Below are 23523 nucleotides of genomic sequence, written 5' to 3'. Positions count from 1 at the left end.
TTCATAAAATTTTCAAAAATTTCGCCCCCCTGATATTGAGTTGGTCGAATTTCCATCTCCTCTTAGGAGTAGTTTTTCTGTCTCTTTTATCTAAGTCCTAGTATTCTGGTGAGATCAGCCCACACTGATATCGGAGTACAGTTCGGGAACCAGAGAGAAGATCTATGGTCTAGTATTCAAAGCGTCACGTGGAGAAGCTGCTAGCCATCTTCAATTCTTTGGAGAATTAATTAGGTATTATTTCTGCTCCGTAGAAAAGCATGTTTTAGGTTTCAATATTCTTAAAGCAATGATTAATTCAAGTTATGAGCATGATATATGTGAGAATTACGCGAATAGATTTTGTCTAAATAATATGCTAAATAGATCTGATTATTATGTGATTTATTTGTGTGATTAATAATTGTTAAATTATGTTAATCCGTCGCACCGCTTCCGCTGCCAGTTCCTTCATATGTTACACGAGATACACTACCTCCGTCTAGAGAAGATAGACTAGTTTTACCATTTTAGGGTGTCCACCAAAAATAGACCAATTATAAATATGAAATGTTTTAAACAAATATAATCTACATATCATTTTAAATGTGGACCTCACAATTCACTAACACAACTTCCACCACCTTTTCCTTCTCTCTTTCTTACTTTACTAATTGTGCATCAAAATCCATGTCATTTCAATGCATATAATAATGTATACTACTATTAACAAAAACAAGAAAAATCAACAGTGATCCATCAATAGCCTGCAAACTCCGAATCATTAAACGTAGAAATTGATGCTTCAGCAGTTCAGTTTAAAATATGGTGTATCCAAATATTATCAGATACTCTTAACGTTGTGTAAAGAATTCCAATATTCTCATTAATACGGGAGTGGATCTCCTGTCGTGGAGAAAACACAGCAGAGACTGCTGTGCTACCATACGACGACGTTTCCATTCAATTTTGACAAATTCATATCTATCCAAATAACTTTAACTGACGGTACACTAACCATTCCATTGTAATCATTATTTTAGTTATTTACGCTGAACTATTATTTCACTATTAAATAACAATTCATTAGGAATTTAGGAGTGTTGGACTAGTCATTAATTTCTGAATTGTTTATAATACTACTAACTAAATTTTCATAAATTAATATTCAGTTACATGCTTATTTCAATATTATTTAAAGTGTAATATTAAGCTAAGTTAATTTTAAATCGTACCTAGTAATTAGATGTCTTCAGTTGCAATCAGGAGTTATCGATTATAGTTATAATTTATTTTAACTAAGTTATCACAAATTTCATTAAATTTTAACTAATTTCATAACTGTGAAACTCGAATGCTCCCTCCGTCCGTGAAATATTATCCAGTTTTACCATTTTTGTTCGTCCGTGAAATGTTGTCCACTTTGTTTTTTATCTATTTTTTATAAATGGACTCACTTTCCACTAACTCATTACACCCACATTTTATTATAAAACTAATATTTTAATGTGGACCTATATTCCACTAACTTTTTCCATTCATTTTTCTTCACATTTCTTAAAACCGTGCCGAGTCAACCATGGACAATATTTTATGGACGAAGGGAGTATAACATTTCAATTTTCTCAATTGTGTTATGATAGTTAAAATTAAAACTAATTTGGAAAAATCAAAAGTATGATATGGCAACAAACTATGTACCGTATTATTAATTTATTATCAAATTATCTTAGTTAGCACTCCAAAAATAGTAATTTGAATGACAATTATCTCTTAAATTATCAACTTTCAATTAAAAGATGCTAATTTACACTAAAATAATACTAAGGAAGTTTCAATTATTTTTTTTAAAAAAATTAGTATAAAATTAGTACTCCATCCATCTCATGTTACTTGCACTTTTCTTTTTAGATTGTAAATTGGGTTCGATTTTTAGTGTAATTACATTTGTATTTTAAGTATAATGAAAGATCACTAATTAATTTTAATATATTAATTAAATATTCTAATTATCACTTTAAAATATAAATAGTGTAAATAGTTTGAGACAAACTGAAATAGAAAAGTGCGAGTAACATGTGACGGAGGAAGAATATAATAATTGAGATTAATATTACTACTAGTATAAAACTACTTGCTGAATTTGATAAAGTTTTATAAAAATAAATTATAACTCTAATTGATAACTCCCGATCGCAACTGACGAATGATGACATCTAACTATGTTTTAAAATTAACTTACCATAATATAACTGTAACTTATAATGACTAGTCCAACACTCCTAAATTCCCAATGAATTGTTATTTAATAGTGAAATAATAGTTCAGTGTGAATAACTAAAATAATGATTACAATGAAATGGTTAATGTCACTTAAAGTTATTTGGATAGATATGAATTTGTCAAAATTGAATGGAAACGTCGTCGTATGGTGGCACAGCAGCCCCTGCTGTGTTTTCTCCACAGCAGGGGATCCACTCCCCATTGATACAACACAAAACCCCATAAAGGAGACGGTTTTGACACCTCTTCCAAGGTGAACTTGGATTTGAAGTTTTCTGTTGTTACAGTTTTCTGTTGTTACATCAACACGGAAAATATATTTACGACATCTAAACAAATTACGTATGCTAAAACAACCTAGCAAAACTTGATCGGGTTGGCGTATGCTTGATTGAAGTTAATTTTGCCAAAACAATTGTTTCTACCAGTTTGCTACTGAGAGGAAATACTTTTCACGACAAAGTGGTATTCAGTACGAAGATGTCTTTTCACATTTTCTTAACCAGGTTGCCTAAGCCACTCATTATATAGACTTGATTCTTGGATTTTCAAAAGGATCAGCCACCAGTACCTGAAAAATTGTATAAGCCTACCCTACCCTACTTAACTTTACTTCCAAAGACATGATCTTATATTTAATTCTCTTTGAAATGTAGCTGCAATTTATTTTGAAAATGTTCTTATTTTGGGAGAAAGAGGAACCGAGAGTCCCCAAAATGAGGAAATAGAAAGGCTCTTTATTTTGCTAAATTTATTTCTAGAATTCTCTAGCAACATTTTTTTATTCTTTTTATATTATGTATACACATATATGAACTCCTATCAAGGTAAGAGTGGACAAATGTCATTATCTAGTTTAGTACAATTATTTAACCATTCTCTAGATTATTCTACATAGACAAAGCATTGAAAACTCACTTCTCCAGTTTTGTTTACATCTCACGCCCACTATCAAAATTGAAAAACAAATACTACCTCCGTCTCCCAAAATTTGCTACACTTTGACCCGACACGGGTTTTAAGAAATGTAATGGAAAGTGAGTTGAAAAAGTTGGTGGGATGTGGGTCCTACTTTTAAAGTATTAGTTTTATAATAAAATGTGAGTAGGAATGAGTTAGTGGAATATGGGGTCCACTATCAAAAATGGTAAAAGTGAAGTGTATCAAATTTTAAGGGACAGACCAAAATAGTAAACTGTATCAAATTTTCAGGGACGGAGGTAGTATATAAGTACTTCCATTAGAAATAAATAGACATGTCACATTAGAGTTGCGATCAATGTCGAATCCTTTTTAAAGACCGAACTAGAGACCAAATATTGTCCATCCATTTTCTCAATCTTGTGGTTAGGATTAATTTACCGTTATTTCATTATTTTATCCAAAAAACTTGCTGAAGGGTATTTGGGGAATCAATATATTATGAAACATAAAATACGTGTTTCTTCCCATCTCTCAATTCTTCAATTGCCGATCTCTCATTCAATCTTCATCGATCTCCTCGCAATCTCCTTCATCTTCATCGATCTCCTTCTCGCAATCTCCTTCATCTTCATCGATCTCCTTCTCATAATCTCCTTCAATCTTCATTGATCTCCATCATTGGACAAATCAGAAAGGACATCCGCAGCAGAGGAAGAAGAAGCAGAGCGCGGAGACAAAACACACAGCCTCGAAGGCGGATACGAATTTGAAAAGGACGTCATCTATAAACCAGAGGTGCAGATTGAACCTCTTCTTCCACCGCAATGCGGCAGAGCTCCTCAACTTCCACCACCACGAACTGTCGCTGCCGCCGCTGCCGGAGGAGGTGCTTCTCCCGCTCTCGCTCCAACTGCTGCTGCTCCCCTTCTTGTTCAGCCTCTTGAAGAACAATGAGAAACTGGAATATTTCTCCATGAATCGGTTTCACCGCTTATCTGATTGAGAACGGGAAACGGCGGTTGGTTACGATGAGTTTTGGGTTTTTTTGTTTTTGCGAATTCTGAGAAAATTGTACTGATTGGCTACAAATTTGAAGAAAATGTATACAAATCATTGTTATTTAGATTTCTATATTTACTTCATTCAACTAGACTATTACTTCATTCAGTTACATTATTACTTCATTCACCTAGATTATTACTACATTATTTAACTATTTATATTAATTCATTTGACTAGATCACATTTCATTTTATTATATTCTATTACTTCATTTAAATAGTTTTATCACTTCATTCGACTAAGTTATTAGTATTACTTTAAGGGATTCTTGAGCATATGAGGAAGAGTGATCACTACTTCATTCATATGTGCATTTACTTCATTCAACAAGTATACAACTTCATCATAATTGAATTTTACTTCATTGAACTTCAATTGAGTTATTACTTCAGTCCATTACCTTATTAAATGAGGTTATAACTTCATCAACATTGACATACATCATAATAAAGAACAAATACTTCATTTTGAAAACACTTCACATAGTCTATTCGCTTTAAATTTTGTAAAAAGGTTAAACAAATTCAAATTCAAAGTGGAATGAAGTAATAAATCTACTGGATGAAGTAATAAATTATAAATGTAATTTGACAAAAATACTCTCGGTTGAAGTAATTTGGCTACCTAATGAATGCGAAATTTTTCACTACATCATCTCATCTCATCCATTAAAAACTAGATTTAAAGGCTCTAATTTAGTCTCTAGTTCGGTTTTTAAGACTAGATTTGTGAATAATAGGACTCTGTCACATTAATATCTATATTATTCCCCATGTAGCAACACATTCTCATCACCATTTAGTACATAAGAGGTAGTAATTGTTTTTAATATTCCTACTACAAAACCATTTATAACCTAGGGTCATTTTTGGGACGTTACACGATAAGCATCCATCAGAATAAATTACCCCAGCAGCTGAGACATCAAACTACAGAAGGGTGTCAACGTATTATTAGGTTATCAAGGAACTGAAAATTTCTTCCTTTTCCTAAAGCCGAAAGTTGGGGATTCAGGAAATCTAAACCCACCAATTCCATCCCCATCTTTTGACATTGTTCTCCCACGAAGTAAAAGTTATCGGACACTCGATATAATCAGCAGACAAAATATTACCACAATCCAAAAAGGGTACCAACAAATAAACAAACTTACATTTTCAGAATATGTTGCTTCCAACAAATGAATCAAATCTTTTGCAGATTGACCAGGATTGGGTTTGATTTGTCCTCCGCCATTTAGGCATCCAGTCATTGGTGCAAACATTAAGAAAACAGAAGTACTTTCAGATGAACATACATCAATTACACTCCTAAATTAAAATTAGAAGGTGGGTAAGAAAAATACCAGAAGGGCAAGCATTATCTCTAGAAAATGATATTCACACTTTCCAAATTTGATTTTGTAACAATGTTTCGCAAGTTTCTAAATCCAGAAGTCATAACACAGTGCAAATCTCAACACAATTTTACCCTCAACCTGCATTAGAAAGAGATTCTCTTAGAAAAAGAACACAAGGTTACCCTTATTTTTTATGTGAAGTAACAAGTATGTCTATAGTGAAGAACAACTAAGATACAAATACAAATTCTTGCATGTATGCTACAGAGGAAGGTGAAATGATGAAAACAGACACCAGGGGAACGTATGAAGCATCATTGAACAAGGAATAAGAAGTATCAAGGTAAACCAAGTATATGAGAGGAAATACAGATTTAAAATTTCAGGCGAATCTGCTGAATGAAGGAATATTAAACTTACTTCCAAAGTAAGTTCACGAAAATCCGCATTCCTTACATTTCTTATACTCAAGAGGACCGTCAATTTCCTTCCCAAAAAGCATCTTTGAGGCATATCAAGGAAAATTCAATTACAAATTACAGTCAAGGAAGACATTTTTATGAAATACCCCCTCCGTCTCGGTTGAGATAAATTAATAAAAAATTCTTACAAAGTGTTAAAAGTGGGTCCCAACATCCACTACAACTAATAAAAAAGTGTTAAAAGTGGGTCTCAACATCTACTATAACATTTATTTATTGGACACTCAATTAAAAGTGAGTCCCAACATCCACTACAATATTTATTCATTACACACTCAAACACTTTTTTCTTAAAACATGTGTCCGACTCAACCGGGACTCCTAAAGCAGGACGGAGGGAGTAATTTAGAAGTCCAATATACAAGGTCTACCTCCCAAAACGCCCCCTACCTCTCTACCACACACAACCGCACACAGATAACAAGTGGTCATCAAAGTTTATTAGGTTGAAAAGAGAAAATATTTGCACCTATAGCACACAGGAAGAGTGTTTTGTACTATTTTAGTACCTGGGCATGCAGATGAAATCATAGGAAGGGCTGACTTTGACTTCTCTTCACTAGCTGAATTGCTTTCTCTATAACGAGATATGAATTCATTACAAGGCTCAATAAGTGCTAAATCTCGACTGCTGCTAGTATCAAAAATGGGTTTTTCTCCCAAAGACTTCAACAATGTTGTAAGTTTGAAATACCTGAAATCATGAAAAAACTGGTAGTGCCAGGACCATGTACCCAAAATAGACAACCCAACAATTATTTTCCCAGCAAAAATAAATAAAGTACAACAATGATTTCTACATATAAAATCTTACTTGAAGGGGAGAAAGGCCAAAATGAACAGCAAGAGAAGCCCTAGACTGAGGAGAAAGGGAGAAAATTACAGATTTCCCTTTGTTGAGGTTCAAAAGAAACTCATCTAAACTCTGCTTCTCAAGCATAACTGTCTCTGCAGAATTTATGCACCCACTGCACGAGAATCATGAATATTAGTGTACCAGTTTCAATTTTCTCTCCTCCCTCCATTCTTCCCCTGAACTTACTCACATACATACACACACACACACTAGTGCAGAGGAGTCCCTAAGTTACTATATCTAGCAACGGTGGTCATAAAAAAACAAACACATTCATCCTGAAAACTAGAACCAATAGTTGTATTTACCTACACTACAAGCTAAGCACTCCTTGAGTGAGATCTTCAGAGGCTCCGTCTGAGCCGCTTTAGGAGCCATCCTTCCCAGCATTCTGTTCATGAGCAGCAACTAGAATAACTACAAAGAAAAGAATGGCAACAAACAAGATCATACTAAACAAGTATGCATTTTGGAGATCATGCACCAATGCTTCCAACAGGCATCTCAATTGATATTATACTTGAAAGAGAGAGCATCATAACTATGTAGTGACCTTCACTAATTGTGTCAAAATAAAATCCAACTGGAAATATTTACCACACTCTAACAAAAACGCAAACAGTTGGACAATTTCAACAGCAGGGAGCAATTCCGATCACAATTCTCAAAAACCTAGCTGGTGATTATTGATTAAAAGAACTAGTTACCTCAGTTTTAATGACACAGCCTTGTGATGGAGCTATGTAATCGTTCAAGTCGCCAATTCTGAGCGTACCAGAAAATCTCTCCGACATTATCGTAGTTTGTATGGTGTACGATTCCCTGAAGAACGTAAGATATGATCTTCTTCTCCAGAAACGTGACTTCTGATCCCCTTAATCTGCAATCAAAATTCACCAATTAAAATCTCAATTACACTTATCTTTCCTAAATCTGCAGTTCACGCCTATAAAATAGTGAAACTCAAAGAGTTTTCCATGGCAGAAATAGCAAGGAGTCCTTTTCTTTTGACACACAAAGTTCAATTTTCACCAAAGGTATCCATCATGTTTAGAAACATGAATCTCATACAACCATGGAAAAACTCAAATTATTAGAGAAACCGTTCAATGATCATAACTTCCCAACCATAATCCTTAGACGCAACTTTTGTCTCGAAACTGAAGAACGGAAATTTAAGCAACAAAGGATTACCTTTGATTAAAGTTTGGGGGGCTGCCGGCTGTTTGAACGGCAGCGGCGTGGAGGAGAGGAGGACAACGGCAAGTAGTCGATTTGGGCTCCTGGGTGGGCCAGTTATTTATTTGCTTTGGGTTGATGCTTATAAAATGTTTTGGGCCCAATTTCATTTCTTTTTGCGGAGCACCTTTTATTATTTTCTCTTGACTTCCAAGTTAATTTAAGTACTTCTAGAACTAATTTATTAAATGCACGAAAGCATTCCGAGAAAGTTGAGGACATGCGAGGCAGACGACGCGAGTATCAAAAACACGAAAGATGACGCACATTTCCTATTTGTGTACAGTAAGGCTCACCCTAGTCATGGCTGAATTCGTTAATTATTAGTAAATCTAGTTGGAACTCACTCCTCATCAGGCGATTGGATAGGAAACTCATCAAAACAAAATACTGCAAGACATAATGTTTTTAAAAAGTAAATATGCTATTTCTTCAATAGTGTCACATATTTTAAATCTGTACTTTATCAGTCTGTAAGATGTGTATTTTTATTTGTAATTTGTACTCCTACCTATAAAGATGTTATTTTTTCATTCTCGCATTCAAATATCCAACTGTATTATTCCCCCTATCTTGTTACACTCATTAACTCTACCTAAACTTTTGCCTATTTCATGAAAGTAATAATGTTATAAGACAAAGGAAATATTATTGAAAGTTGACCAAGAAAATAAATGAAAAGGAACGGTTAATATTTATATACTATGGGAATAAAACAAATAAGTGAAGAACAAAAAATTTGTACTAAAAAAGATGTAATTTTTTCATTCTCTCATTCACATATCCAACTATTGTCTCGCTTTAATTTATTATATTTAATAGCTTCACCTAAAAAAATTTCTGGTTCAAAAATATTAATGTAAGTTGACAAAGAAAAAAAATGGAAAGTAACGGTTAATATATATGTGGGGATAAAGAAAATAAGTAGTACTACAATAAAAAAAAAATTATTGAAAACAAATGATATTTAAGGTAATTACTCCTTCAAATAATAACAAAAATTAATATTTTTACTAGTGCCAATATATTTACCCCTCCATTAAATGGAACCTTCTGGACTAAGATATATTGGTCGCAATAAATTCGTATTTGCGCGTCCCCGTTCCCCAATTATAAATATAACCGTCCCCCCTTACGGTCCACCCACCCATACTCAAAATCATGGCACCCAAATCCCTTCACATTCTCCTCGCTGCTCTCTCACTCATGGCGGTTGCGCTGGTTCCCATCTCAGCCGCTTCCCGTGGCCACATCGTCGGCGGATGGAAGCCAATCGACAATCCCAACGCACCGGAGATTGTCGAAATTGCGAAATTCGCGATTTCGGAATACAACAAGCAGAAGAAGACGGCCTTGGATTTGGTGTCTGTGGTGAAGGGAGAGTCGCAGGTGGTAGCTGGTATCAATTACAGGCTCGTGATCTCCGCCAAGGACGCCTCCGCCGCCGCGCCCAAGACCTATTCCGCCGTCGTTTACTCCAAGCCTGGGCCGAAGTCCCTTAAGCTCACTTCCTTCGAGAAAATTAAAGACTGATCGCCGATTTTAGAAATTAGAAATGGCCAGATATTGTGTATCGGTATCAGATAATGAAGTGAAATAAATTTTCGAGATATTTGTATCTGCTTAAAGATTTGCAAGTTTTTATTGGATTTTTGTTGAGTGATTTTTGTGGTGAACTTTTACAATTTTCAGAGAAATGAAAAAAGATATGTTTTCGTGATCTACGTGTTTCTGTCGTGTAGAGTCACGACTCACGAGTGACGGCAATTGACCATCTGTCTATTTTCACATGTTTTTATGACTTTTTAAGACTTCTTTATTTGATGTTTCTTTGAAATAAAGAGAAGCATAAATTCAACTAAAGATAAATGGTCACGCAACCATCTTAATTTTGAGTTCTACGTGAATAACACACTTTGATTGGAAATTCCATCGTTTAGAGATTTTGTTAGTATTATTATGGATATATCATACTCTCTTCATCCACAATTTATTATCTCATTTTAATTCGGTATAGATTTTAAGAAATGTGAAAAAAAGTAGTGGAAAAGTTAATGCAAAGAAAAAGTAAGTCCATACTTTTATATTAATTTTGTGGATGTCCTAAAATAGCAAATTGAAACATTATTTTAGGAACAAAGGAAGTATATTATAAAGTTATCTTTTCAGAACTAGATGGGCAACTATAAATTTTCTTTAATATGTATTTGCTTTCCTTTTTTTCATTTTTTTGGAAAACGAAAAATAATTTTGAGTATACTTAGAGGAGAAGTGTATGACTAGTTGCACAAAATTTCAACCTTCCGAATTTGTAATGAACACATCTTCTGGAGGGAAATAAACTTATACCATAAAAATAGAAAATTAGCTTAGAGAGGAGACCTAACTTTAAATATGTCCCATAGGTGTTTTTCAAATGAATATTCTGTCGAAATATTATTTGAACAAAGTGGAGATAATTGGATATTAAAAATGTACATTAATTTTGAACAGAGTGGAAATAATTGGATATTAAAAATACTCCCTCCGTTCCCCGATTAAGATTCACACTCTTTGACTTTTTGTGTGTAACAAATTTGTTAGATAATGAAATTTTGTGTAATAAATGGAGTTAGGTAATGACATTTTTGATGTCCAAATATAGTAAGTAGGAAGTGTGACTGACTCTTTATCGGGGACGGACTAAAATGAAAAGATGTGACTCTTAATCGGGGACGGGGGGAGTATATATTACTCCCTCCGTTTCTTCATAGTTGAGGCGGAACTTTTCAGCACGGAGTTTTAGAAATGAATGTTGGGTGTGTTAAATAAATAGATAAAAAAGTAAGAGAGATGAAAAGGTAGAGAGAATAAAGTATAAAATGAATAAAGTAGAGAGAATAAAGTAAGAGAGAGTAAAGTAAGAAAGAGAAAAAAGTTACTATATACTCCCTCCGTCCCATTAAATATGCAACATTTGTTTTTCGGCACGAGATTTTATGTAGTGTTATTTTGTGAGTTAATGAAGAGAGAGTAAAATAAGAGAGAAGAAAAAGTAGAGAGAGTACTATTTCTATTTTTAGAAACGTTTCATTTTTAATGGGACAGAAGGAAAACGTTTCACTTCTAATGGGACAGAAGGAGTATGAAAATGACTCAACTACGAAGAAACTTCCCGAAATGAAAAAATGACTCAACTATGAAGAAAGAGAGGGAGTAATTTGATGACGGACTAAAATGACAAAAATAAATCGGTACAAATATTCCTTTTTAGTTTTTAGTGATGGAGGCAATGTTTTTTAGTAAAGACAGTTGCAGGAACTATGCGTCAACGTGCAGCAAAATTTAACTGAATTAAAAAAGTCTATCTAGAGTAAACTTCTAATTCGAAAAAAATCAAAAAGAGCAATATTTTATTGGTTCCACTGTATGTTAGTATTTTTTAATACAGCCAGAAACAAAATCATGCTATATGTTAGGCATTTGAGCCGATGATTAGACACGAATTTTAAATTATGATGTTAAAAATATCACGAGCTTTTCTTTCAATTATTTTTTTGGTTTTTAATTGCCAAATTTGGATTTGGAGACTGAATAAAGTGCCATTAAGCAGCGTAATGTAGACTGATTTAATTGATGAATTGGATGAAAATAAAAAAAGGGAATGATTTTATTAATACCCCCAAAGTGTAGTAGATTAATTTAATCGACTGATTAGCAAAGTAAAATAGAATGATCAATTCAAGTGGCCACAAATTAGTACTCCTTAAACATTGATTTAATCGATGAATTGGTTATGGCATATCTAGGATGTCCCCTTTAAATCGACGTTTGTAGTTGAGATAACATTTGAATAATATAGTCCGATTACATTTTATTTGCTATTCATCTTCCAAATCATACTTCGGTATATAATGTACTGAATTTAACATTTTAACTGATTTCGCGTTTAGCAACTCACAAGGTGGTCAACGAATTTACCTCTCATAGCTTCGAAATTTTTTGATCTTCAATTCCCATTTAATTCTAGTGCAAGTTAAGATCACAAAAAAATAGTCATAGTATTTCATTTTAGAATGTTTATAAAATTTGAATTCAAATACTATCATAATTAACTAATTGGCTTCAAATGGACTTCTAATTTTGATAGAAATAGAATTTGTTGGATCAGTTGACTAAATATTAAGTACTCCTTGTAATCAGATATTCGTCTTTATCTTAACGATTTTCACATCGACAAATCTAACTATACCAAGTTATATTATTCTCAAAAAAGTAAAATAAAAAGGAAAATTATAATACTTTCAAGTGAAGTTAGGCCCACAAGTGAAAACGATCTGCTATCACAGTTCACAGTCGATATATATAAATGAAATTTAAAACCCCCGCAAATTCACTAAAGCTTGAAAATTTTCTGTTAGGAAAATACAGACCGAAAAATCAGCTTTGTCGAATCGGAATCCGAATCCCTAAACCAATCGCCAAGAAATATTCAAGGGCTAATTTTGGGGGTTTAACAATTTCCCAAAATTGGAGGGTGTCTGTCTTCCGGCGGTAAACCGCCGGCGCAGCGGCCGCCGGTGTTACAGGCGGCTGTCCGAAGGCTTCCGCTACCGGATACCACCGACGGAGTTGCGGATAATGCTAAGATGAAGAGTCTGTTCAAGTCCAAGCCGAGGACTCCGGCTGATTTGGTGCGGCAGACGCGCGATCTACTCATCTTCGCCGATCTCGGAGCTCCTGACACTAAGGAAAGCAAGCGAGACGAGAAGGTTCTCCTGTTTAATTACCCTATGCATGAATTTTTGTTTTGTTTTGGTTGATCTGGTGGTGCTTGTACTTTGACATTGTCATCTAATGTGTATATATGACAAATTGTTGTTAGTTAGTGAATAGTGGGTGCTACTGAGTACTGATTTGCAGTTTTATTTAACTGCGGTATTACTGTTTCACCTATTATCTTGTGCATTTTTGTGGAACCTTTGCATAATTGCATTGATAGTATAGTCGATGACTCATTGTGTTTCAAACGTCTGCTCTATGTTTTAATAGGGTAGCAACTGGAATGCAGTAGAGTAGACGATTTTACTGTCCTTTTTCCGATTCTAGTGTTATATCTTTTGCTAATTTTACTGTGTAGATGCTGGAATTGAGCAAACTAATGAGAGAATTGAAACAAGTTATCTGAGCCAGTAGCAGAAGCATGTACCCAGTTGACTCAGGAGTTTTTCAGAGAGGACACTCTTCGCCTCCTAATTACATGTCTTCCAAAGTTGAATTTAGAGGTACTTGTAGATCAGTCCCTAATTTGGTCACTACAACTTATAAGAATTCTGCCTTGTGCATTATGCTTTATGGTTGGATTGAATTGAGTGTGTTGAGTTTGGACATAATGCAAGAACAATATTCTACTTCTTGGTGTAGAATATCTGACAAATTGATAGTTGTTCAATCTAATTCTTTACCATAAGAATTAAGGGAGAGTTGAGTTGACTGATAGACAATTTTGCAGACCCGCAAAGATGCTACTCAGGTTGTTGCAAATCTGCAGAGGCAACAGGTTCAGTCAAAGTTGATTGCGTGTGATTACTTGGAAAAGAACATAGATCTCATGGATGTCTTGATAGCAGGGTATGTTAGGATAAAGAATCTGCATTAGATTCTGGATTGTTCGATCAAATAACTTATATTTCCAGGCTTCTACTCGAATTGGGATTTAATCTGATAATTGTGAAATTGCTTGTATGAGAGGTTTCCCTGATGTTCTTGTTTGCAATATAGCCTTCAATTTGGGTTTCTGTTTGTGTCTAGTTATGAGAACACTGAGCTGGCTTTACACTATGGTGCAATGTTGAGGGAATGCATACGCCATCAAATCGTTGCAAAGTGAGTAGATCACTCAATTTTCATGCTTTATGATATTATTGTGCCAATCATTCTATCGCATATAAAGTCACCGACTACATTGGCTGCTTTTTTGTGTCCTTTATTGCATAAGTTTACTGGTTACATCAATGCTAAGTGCTGCAGATGAAAACCAACATTTTGTTAAATGTTAATTTTAAAGTCTGCTTTTGTCCTATAGGTATGTTTTGGAATCAGAGCATATGAAGAGTTTTTTTGACTTTATTCAACTTCCAAATTTTGACATTGCCTCTGATGCTGCTGCCACTTTCAAGGTTGGGTATTCTATAGCAAATTCTTTACACATTACTTTTTTCTTTTTTTCTTTTTTTCAGTTATTTGGTTTATCCATCATTTTGTTGCGTTATATGTGTTCTGTAGTTGATCAGTGATTGATAGGTCTGCTCACTTTACATTTTGATTGGTCACAAAAGGTTAATACGCAGTTAGTGTTAAATATAGCGTTCCCTCATTTGGCATTGTGCTTAAAAAAATTGTGGGTGTTTGGATTTGACTGAAAAAATGTCTTTGATTTAATGCCTCAGAGTATATTTTCCTGTTACTATGATTTGAGAATGTGCTATAGATGGTAATGGTGAAAGTGAACTTACGATGTTCAGTGGGATGTGCGACTCGGTGGTTAAGCTGGGTAGCATTATCTTATAACCCTATATCTTTCTTCATGTGCTCTTACATGATTGGGTTACTTACTACATGTCCAACACCTAGATGATCTATGTTAAGCACTGTATGCCATTTTCTCGAGGCACTTTTGATCTAAGCTGCTCAAACTTAGGACATGCAAGTTCTAGATTGCGCTCCTCAATGATGCCTTTTTTTTGGTGTTTTTTGGTATAGATACTGACATTAAAGTCTATATAACAGGATTGACATCTTATTGCAGGAGTTACTGACTAGGCACAAATCAACAGTTGCCGAGTTCCTTTCTAAAAATTATGACTGGGTAAGTTTTGCTGCATCAGCATTAAGCAGCTAGATAAGTTAATATTCTTCTTTGTGCCGCATATGTCCTGACATGATATTTCTGCCATGGGGCGTTGAAAATTATCCCTGCAGGCTTTTGTACATTAAGCTCGTTATTCATTACTACTTTGGGAACCTCCCATGTCTCATAATATGTTCATGTGTGTCCTACCCTGGAATTTAACAATGTTGTTTCTTGTAGTCCTTCACGAGTTTCACACCTGATCCTGATTTTTGTCATCTTTTCCTCATAGTTCTTTGCGGAGTACAACTCGAAGTTGCTAGAATCTACTAACTACATTACTAGGAGGCAGGCTGTCAAGGTAATGCGGAACCACCATTTCTTATTGAAAATTGTACGAAAAATGATGAAAACGCTTGATGGTGGCAGGCAAATGAAGAGTTGATCAATTCTTATTATTCGATATGTCCTCATGCACAGTTCTGTATGGTTATGATTCTGATTCTCAATACACTCCTTTCAGCTCTTGGGTGATATCTTGCTGGATCGGTCGAATTCAGCTGTAATGACGCGATATGTTAGTTCAAGGGAAAACTTGAGGATCCTCATGAATCTTCTCAGGGTATGTTACATTCTTGACTTTTAGATTAAGTCCTGACTTTCCTTGCTATTAAAATGACTGAAGAAGTGTTGAAAAATGTGTATGAGGAAGGGAGAAGTACATATAGGTAAATGCATGGTAAATTCTATTTAAATTTATCTCAATAAACTAAATGATCTGATATTAGACCTTACTCATTCTCAAATATAATTATCATGTACTTCAGACTGTTTTGTTTTATGACAATCAATATTGGAAGAGCTTGAAAGAGCACTATTTTATGGTTTTTATTGTTGATGTTTGCTGAATTGCCATATTCTGAAAACCCTCATGAACATGTTAAATAAATTTTTTAAGGAATTCGTTCTGAACCATATCATTCTTTGATGTCTTTACTTGAAACTGCATCTATATTAATACTGAACCGTTGCCTTACCCAGGAGTCGAGCAAGAGCATACAGATTGAAGCATTCCATGTTTTCAAGGTACAGTTTTATATTGCTGTCCAAGCTTGTCACATATAGTGGAAAGACATGGATAACTGAAAGTGTTTTCTGCAATACAACTATGTGCAGTTATTTGCAGCTAATCAGAACAAACCTCCGGACATTGTTAGTATTCTCGTTACCAACAAAAGCAAGCTACTACGCCTTTTTGCTGATTTCAAGACAGAAAAAGGTAAAAATGTGGAATGACATATTCACGCAGATAATCTTCGAATATCTTTGTTTGAAATTTTGCTTTGGTTGCAGAGGATGTGCAATTTGAGGCTGATAAAGCGCAAGTTGTCAAAGAAATTGCTGCACTTGAGCCTAAAGAGCGGGCATGATTTCACCTGTTGTTTAAGTGCATCAGCTGCGACCTCTTGTTTAAGTGCATCAGCTGCGATGACTGCCTTGTACCAGTAATTCTAGTTGTGATAGTATTTTTTTTTTCTTTTCCATATGGAATTGTTAATTAAAACGCATCGGATCTCAATGTTGTAAAATACTGAGAAATTGATCTACAAAGTGCTCCCTGTCAGATTATTTTTTAGTTGTTATTTCATCTTGCAGCGTCATTTTTGGGAGTGGATCACCCTGCTATGGTGGGAACACAGCAGGGGATGGATGCTGTGCTATTTACACGACGACGTATTGAGTCAACTTGTACAAACTTTACTTTATCCAAATAGTTTAACTCATGATTCACTAACCATTTCTATAGTATACTTTATTTTAGTGATTTATTTTGTAAAATAGTTTTATAAATTAACGATTAATTAGTATCGAACTACTCATTAAAACTTATGGCTTATTTAGTTCACTAATTAAAATTTCAAAATTTTATATTTAGTTGCATGCTCATTTCAATTTCATTAAGGTATTAATATTATGACAAATTAATTTAATATCAACAAATTATTATATTTAAAATCATAGCTAAATCTTATCTGTTGCAAATAAAACATTATTTTAAATTATTTTAATGTAATATTAATACCCCCTCCGTCCTATCCTATGTCTAATTATACCACCAATGCGTTATTTACTGTGTCTTTATTGTTGGTGTCCTAACTAAAATTAGGCGACCCAAATAGAAGCATCTTAAAAAGTAGGAGTAAAAGATTAAGATAATTTTCCCTCAACTTAGAACATTTTTTTGCGTCCTAAATTAGTAGTACTAGTTATTTTTAAAAATTTCCAAACACTGTAATTGTATCTCAATTTTTGTGTCCATAAATGATAAATTTTTTGTAGTGTGAGAAGAATGAGTTAGTGGAGTGTGAGATATATTACCAAAAGTAGTAGGTGTGACAAGCATTGGCTGACAGACCGAAAAGGAAACTAGTGACAAGTAATGGCAAACAAAAAGAGTATTAGTTTTACTTAACCCACATGGGACAATTGAGAAAATTAAAATGTTATAATTGAGTTTCAAAATTGTGTAATGAGCTAAAATTCAACGAAAAACTATGATTTAATAACAATTATCTCTAAATTTAAATATAAAATGGATTCAAATTTAACTTTTAGTAAAAAACAAAATTAGAATTAAGTTAATAACACCCTTAATCAATAAGCTCTAATTATGATTCAAATTATAATCTACTAATATTATATTAATTATAATTTAAAATGTTAAAAGTTTAATAACTAAAAATTAACATTAAAAAAATATGAACACACTGATTCACCTTGATATCATATTTGACCATATAAAATTACGGCAGCAAGTAATATTTAATAAACTTAACTGAAAAAGGAAAAGGAATGCAATAATTGTCCCAATACGCCACCGTTTAATAGCACAACATCCCCATCCCGTGTTCCCACCACAACAGGGAATCCACTCCCGTCATTTTTAAACAAGGAATATGAATCTTTGTGTCTATCCTGTTAACTTTTCTTGATCCAATGTTTGCTGATGCTAATGATTAATGACAAATTTTTAGTACTTAGAATGCAACGCTTGCCTATAAAAACTGTAAAGTCGTCTTCCATTTTTACATTTTTATCAATACTGATGTTTCTTGTGAGGAATACCTTTTTTTTAAAATAGTTGCTTTCATTGACATCGTATATAATTGAAATTTCCACGAGGAAAATAATAAAATCGAAATCCGTAAACCCCACTATTTATATGCGATAAAATGCAATTTAATTGATAAAATACATTTCATCTATTTTATATGTTAGAGGGTTTTAGTTATGATAGATACTCTATATGAAAAACCATTATTAATCTTTTTCAAATAGAAAAAAATTCCAACTATCTGAATGTAGACATGGACATATTTAAATAGGGCGGAGACCTTAGTCAACTCATCCGGACCGTCCGGAATGTTAAATTATCTCTTATGATCGAGCCAAAAAATATCATTGGCAATTTGGCACTGATGACACTTCTATGTCCTAGAGGAATGGAACCAGGGGACTCAGGGGAGGGTTGTCCCTCCATGCCCTCTTCCCCCTCGCCATTCACAATGGAACGTGGTTGTGATGCTCACTTGTTGAGCGTGCGAGTGGACTTCATTTTTGCTCGATTTTATAAAATATTATATAGAACTAGATTTAAAATTAAATACACAACAATTTCAAAATGACTCACAATTTGGAGTTAGAATCAAATTAGATGAATGAATTTTGTATTGCTTGAGAAAAGCAGTACTTCCTCCGTCCTATTGAAGATGACCCACTTTCCTTTTTGGTTTGCCCCAATCAAAATGACCTATTACTTAAAATGGAAACACATTTATCTCTACTTTATTCCCTCTCTCTTACTTTACTCTCTCCTCTTACCACACAAAATATAACTGCATAAAATCCCGTGCCGCCCAAGAAAGGGGTCATCTTCCTTGGGACGGAGGGAGTATTTTATAGATAACTTTCAACTTCTGCATTCCTTGTGAGTTCAATGTATATCAAAATAGTTAAAATGGTCAAAATACTAACATAGGAAAATAGAACCATGCAAATCCATGTATGGCATCCACTTCGTCTAATTTTCTCAATAAATCTAGAATATAGTTTGTATTCTATTGTTTCCATAAATCTAGAATATAGTTTGTTAGGATTTGATTTATTTGTCTTATTATAAAAGATTTTTTTTGCGCCTCCCATAATATAAATATGTGTGGAGTCTTTAATTATTATTGATAGAAACTACAATATCTCTCTTTTAATTTCAAGCTCTTTATATTCAAGTTTTATTCTTTCCACAAAGTACAAACCTTATTTACAACCTTATCCTACCAAACGAAGTATGTGTGTACCAATAATCATGAAAAAAAGGGTAACTACATGAGTTAAAAGGTGTCAATATAGTAAATAAGAAAAAAAAATATTTGACTGATTATCAGTACACACTACAAATGTCAAAATCATCTTATACCACCAAATGTCAAAATTATACCTTATACTACCAAATTGTATCATTATTCATTCATAACGAAGAATGAATTTTTTGAAAATAAAAAGAATAATTAAAAAGTGATTCTGGGTCTGGAAGCACCCACAAATCTTCCACATGCCCTTGTTTCCACCGGCACTAACTATTCTAGACAAAATTAATCCAAACAACTACTTCATCAAAAGCAGTCAAACCATATATTTATACATAGAACGTTATATGTTTTTGAATTGGTTTCTTCTGTATGGAACATTCTATTTTTTTTAGTCGGTTTCTTCTAGTTTGGTTGATTAGTGCTTATTTATTAATATTAGTAATTTTTTATAAATAATTTTAACTAATGATTATAAATATATAATACGTATAAGAAATTTGATTTTGATGCTATGCATGTATTTTGTTTGTGGATTTTTCTAGTAATTTTTGTTAGTTTTTTCATATTCATTTATATTTTATGGATTTTCTCACATTTGTAACTTTTACTGATTTTCACTAGTAATTTTGTATATATATCACTTTTAATTTATAATCATAAAAGAATGATTTTTATAATTTAAGAAAATAAAATAATTCTTTGATTTCATAAATAATTTATTATATTATATGATTATAAAAATAAATTTTAATGTGATGCTCTTTACTATGAAAATTTTATAATAGAAAATAACTTTTAATCTAATGAATATCAAAATATATCATATAATATTAGTAAAATATGTTATGCTCTGCAAAATCTACTCACTAATTAGTTTCTCACCATCCGTTTCTCACGCGTGGTTTTTATATGGCTCACGTTTCCGTTTCATTAGCACTGAACAAACTCAACAAATTTTAGTAGTAGTTTGGGCCCCCTCACCATTAAAGTTCTGGCTCTGTCACTGGTTATTGGTTCACATCCTCAAGTGTTCAATTCATGCAAAAATGTAATTAAAAAGGTTTTTTTTTATAGAAAAATGAAGAGAAAATAAAATACATACAAAAACTAGTTTGCCAGCTCCTTAAAAAAAATCAAATTGTGCAAAGTAGGAAAGGGAGGGCCAACAATGAATCTTAGTTGCTGAATGATAAAACAGCAACTGCGACAAAACGAAAGGTCTGTTTTGATTGATTCCTAAATAATTTTCCATTTTATGTTCAGCCATTTCACTAGACTCTGGTGTTGTTAGTCTCACGTTATAGGTATAAATCCATGGAGAATAAATAACGGCAGCTTATGGTGTGATCCTTTGGATGGAACAACTAACTTTATCCATATCTATTTTGCAAAAACTTCCTCATATTCCACAATCTTCTCATCCTAGCTATTCACAAAGATTTCTATTCCTTAGTGTTCATACTTCATAATTATCTTGATAAATTATGTTATTGGGTATAACAATGTATACAACTTAAATTTCAATTTTAAAAGAGTTTATTTTTTTCCAGTTTCTCATACTTTCTGATATTCAGCTTTTTACTAGCAATTCATGAAGAGTAAAGTATTACTTTGGTCTTAAACATATGACCGATTTAAGATTTTGGTCCAGCACATTCACTTTTTGAAAATCAAATCCAAAACATACGAAAACACTATCGTTTAGCTCCTTTTTTTATGGTTCCGTTAATTCCTGACAGCCAACCATCAATTAGCAAAAATTTGACCCGATTAGCCGATTTTCATTACTGTATCTAATTTTGATTTTTTTTAATATATTTTTGGAATTACATGTAAATGTGAAATAAAAATGGACAACAAATTACGAGACAAAGTAGTCCATATTCATTATCTACTACCAATTGGTCCTGAACATTTAACCACACCCAATGCAAACTTACTGCCTAATACGCTCGGATTTTGCACTATTTTAAGGCCGTTGTTTGATCTGTTTTTGATGTCAAAGTCACTCTACATGTCCATTATTTGCATATTTTGTCTATTTTGGTATTTTGACGTGTTTTGTGAAAACGTGCATAATTGAGCCGAAAAAGGAAGCCAAAACGCAAAATTTGGAAATCTGGGGTCAGACAGCGACCGGCGACCGCCGCGGATGTGTGCAGTGGCGGACAGATCAATGCAGCGGTCCGCCTCGAAAAAATACGCTTGGAAGAGAAGTCTTGCCCGGCGACCGCCGAAAGTCGTGCGGCGGTCCGCCGCCGAGGAAACAGACTCTCTGGAGTCCAACGCGGCGACCGCCGACCAAGGTGGGCGGCCCGCCAGAGAAAGGCGGTGAATCCAAGATGCCCTAGATTTGCTCCAAGATTTACCATATTTTGGAGATCTTTTCCTTCTACAACAAGGATTGGCTTTCCCCTATAAATAAGACCTCAGAGCTTCTACTTGCAAAATAATTCATAGAGATCAAGAGCTAGAGTACTTCACTTGTGCAAGGAGTTGGAGAAGGATTTCAAGAACATCAAGAATGACAAGGATTCAACCTACCAGTTTTATGTTCAAATTGTTTTCCCTTCAATCTATGTGTTTAGCTTATTTTATCGTGTGTAACTAAACTCATAGGATTCTAGGGATGTGTTAGTAACGACTTTGGTTATACAATTCCTTTTTCTATTTAATATCCGTTTTGTTTTTACTTTGTTTCTTACCTAAGTAGTTTTGATGCTGCATGATTGAGTGCCACAATCGTGTATGATTTAATATAGCTTGCTTCATAACTGTGACAGAGTTCTAGCGAGTTAGATTCACTTAGTAGACGCTATAGTTAGCTTCCCTTAAAACGGCACTGTTAATTGAGAGTAATGACTTTTCAAGGGTGTTAGGAGCTTTTTGGAGTTACGTGTTAGGATTGACAACCCTAATTTTGTAATCAACGTTTGTATCGCATGAGCATAATCTATGTGACTCGTCCTTTCAAAGTATAAACTATGCTAGGGTATTGTAGTTTGGAACTTGTATAACCATAACTGTGAATGCACATCCCTGGGATTCCCTTATCTCTATCGTTTATCTCCGTGTTTTATTTGCATTTAGTTGTTATATGCTTTTTATTGTTTTTAGTTTTCAAAAGTTTTCCAAAACCTACTGCTTTTTCAGATAGTAATTGAGTCTTAGTAGAGGATAAACACTTTGTGTTTGCCTTCCCCGTGTTCGATATCCGGTACTGACCTTTGGCTATACTATATATACTCTGTATACTTGCAGGTTTATTTAGTGCTAAAAAATAGTGTATCACTGCCAAAAACTTTTCCGGTGGTTGTTGGTTTGATACATTATGCATAGTTATAACAAGTTAACAATTATGTGATTGCTTCTTCGTCGACAATGAGGCAATAATCTATGTCAATAAACTGACATCAAATTGAGGCGATAATTGGACAATAAATTACAAGATAAAGTAGTCCTTCATATTCATTTTCTACTTTGAATTGCTCATGAACATTTAATCACAACCAGTGCCGGATTACATCCAAAAAAATTGTTGTTATAGGCACTGCATCAACCCTAACACCATCAAAACCATCAAAACTTAAACACAAGCGAAACCAAGTATTCAATGTCGTCTTCAACTTCTGGAATCGGAGAAGAATGGACTTCCGCATGAGAACTAGGGTTAGAAGAACCTAGAAACCCCGATGACGCCAATGGGCCTTGTTCGTTGTTCTTCAAAGAATCGTTCTTTTCAGAACTACCAGTAGCCGACGAACCTTCTTCGACTTCATTTTCAAGCGGATGTGTGAACTTTCTCTTCCTCGCATATGCAACGTTCATGTCGACGAGACCATCGCTGGAACGAAAGTTTGGGTACGACGACTTCCAACTCATGGCAACCAACACAATAATCGGTCGGAATCGGGCTCGTTCTTGATCGGAATCGAAACTAGGGTTTCTTAGGAGAGTGACAAAAGAAAAGAGAGAGAGTTTGACGTTTCATTTTTTCTCAAATGAAAAGTTAAGAGATATTTTAAGTGAACTTAGAAGATTTTTTATTCAAATTCAAATATTAAAAATTGAGTTATTTAGTAAAATAATTAGCTTAACATTAACCTACTAATAATCTCATATTAAGTCTAATCGGGTCAAATATGGACCAATTGACAGTTGAC

At 33.8% G+C, this 23523-nt stretch overlaps 1 protein-coding gene and 2 pseudogenes across 3 annotated transcripts; 2 read left to right on the top strand and 1 right to left on the bottom strand.

Moving 5' to 3' along the window:
* Positions 1-3609: 3609 nt before the first annotated feature.
* Positions 3610-8278, bottom strand: LOC125187324 (uncharacterized). 2 transcript variants are annotated; one of them, XM_089059608.1, is made up of 7 exons: positions 8120-8278; positions 7633-7805; positions 7234-7342; positions 6884-7037; positions 6579-6763; positions 5402-5725; positions 3610-4181 (listed from the first exon to the last, which is right to left on the bottom strand). In XM_089059608.1, the coding sequence occupies exon 7, from the start codon at positions 4159-4161 to the stop codon at positions 3874-3876; it is 288 nt and encodes a 95-aa protein (XP_088915734.1). In that variant the 5' UTR covers positions 4162-4181; positions 5402-5725; positions 6579-6763; positions 6884-7037; positions 7234-7342; positions 7633-7805; positions 8120-8278; the 3' UTR covers positions 3610-3873. The 2 variants fall into 2 exon arrangements, with proteins under 2 accessions (XP_088915734.1, XP_088915735.1); XM_089059609.1 differs by lacking the exons at positions 6579-6763; positions 6884-7037; positions 7234-7342; positions 7633-7805; positions 8120-8278 and adding an exon at positions 6008-6111.
* A 1008-nt stretch (positions 8279-9286) lies between these two features.
* LOC125190347 (cysteine proteinase inhibitor 5 pseudogene) lies at positions 9287-9827 on the top strand (annotated as a pseudogene).
* Positions 9828-12546: 2719 nt separating this feature from the next.
* On the top strand, positions 12547-16629 carry LOC125186990 (putative MO25-like protein At5g47540; annotated as a pseudogene). The gene is made up of 11 exons (XR_016130375.1): positions 12547-12915; positions 13284-13428; positions 13656-13774; positions 13955-14029; positions 14229-14322; positions 14952-15011; positions 15286-15354; positions 15517-15615; positions 16035-16079; positions 16170-16272; positions 16347-16629. The product of XR_016130375.1 is annotated as a putative MO25-like protein At5g47540 (transcript).
* Positions 16630-23523: the final 6894 nt, after the last annotated feature.

The sequence above is a fragment of the Salvia hispanica genome, chromosome 5, assembly GCF_029641045.1.
Source record: "Salvia hispanica isolate PSC_SH4W2 chromosome 5, Shi_PSC_v1, whole genome shotgun sequence".
NCBI lineage: Eukaryota > Viridiplantae > Streptophyta > Magnoliopsida > Lamiales > Lamiaceae > Salvia > Salvia hispanica.
This window is presented reverse-complemented; position numbering and strand designations above follow the sequence as displayed.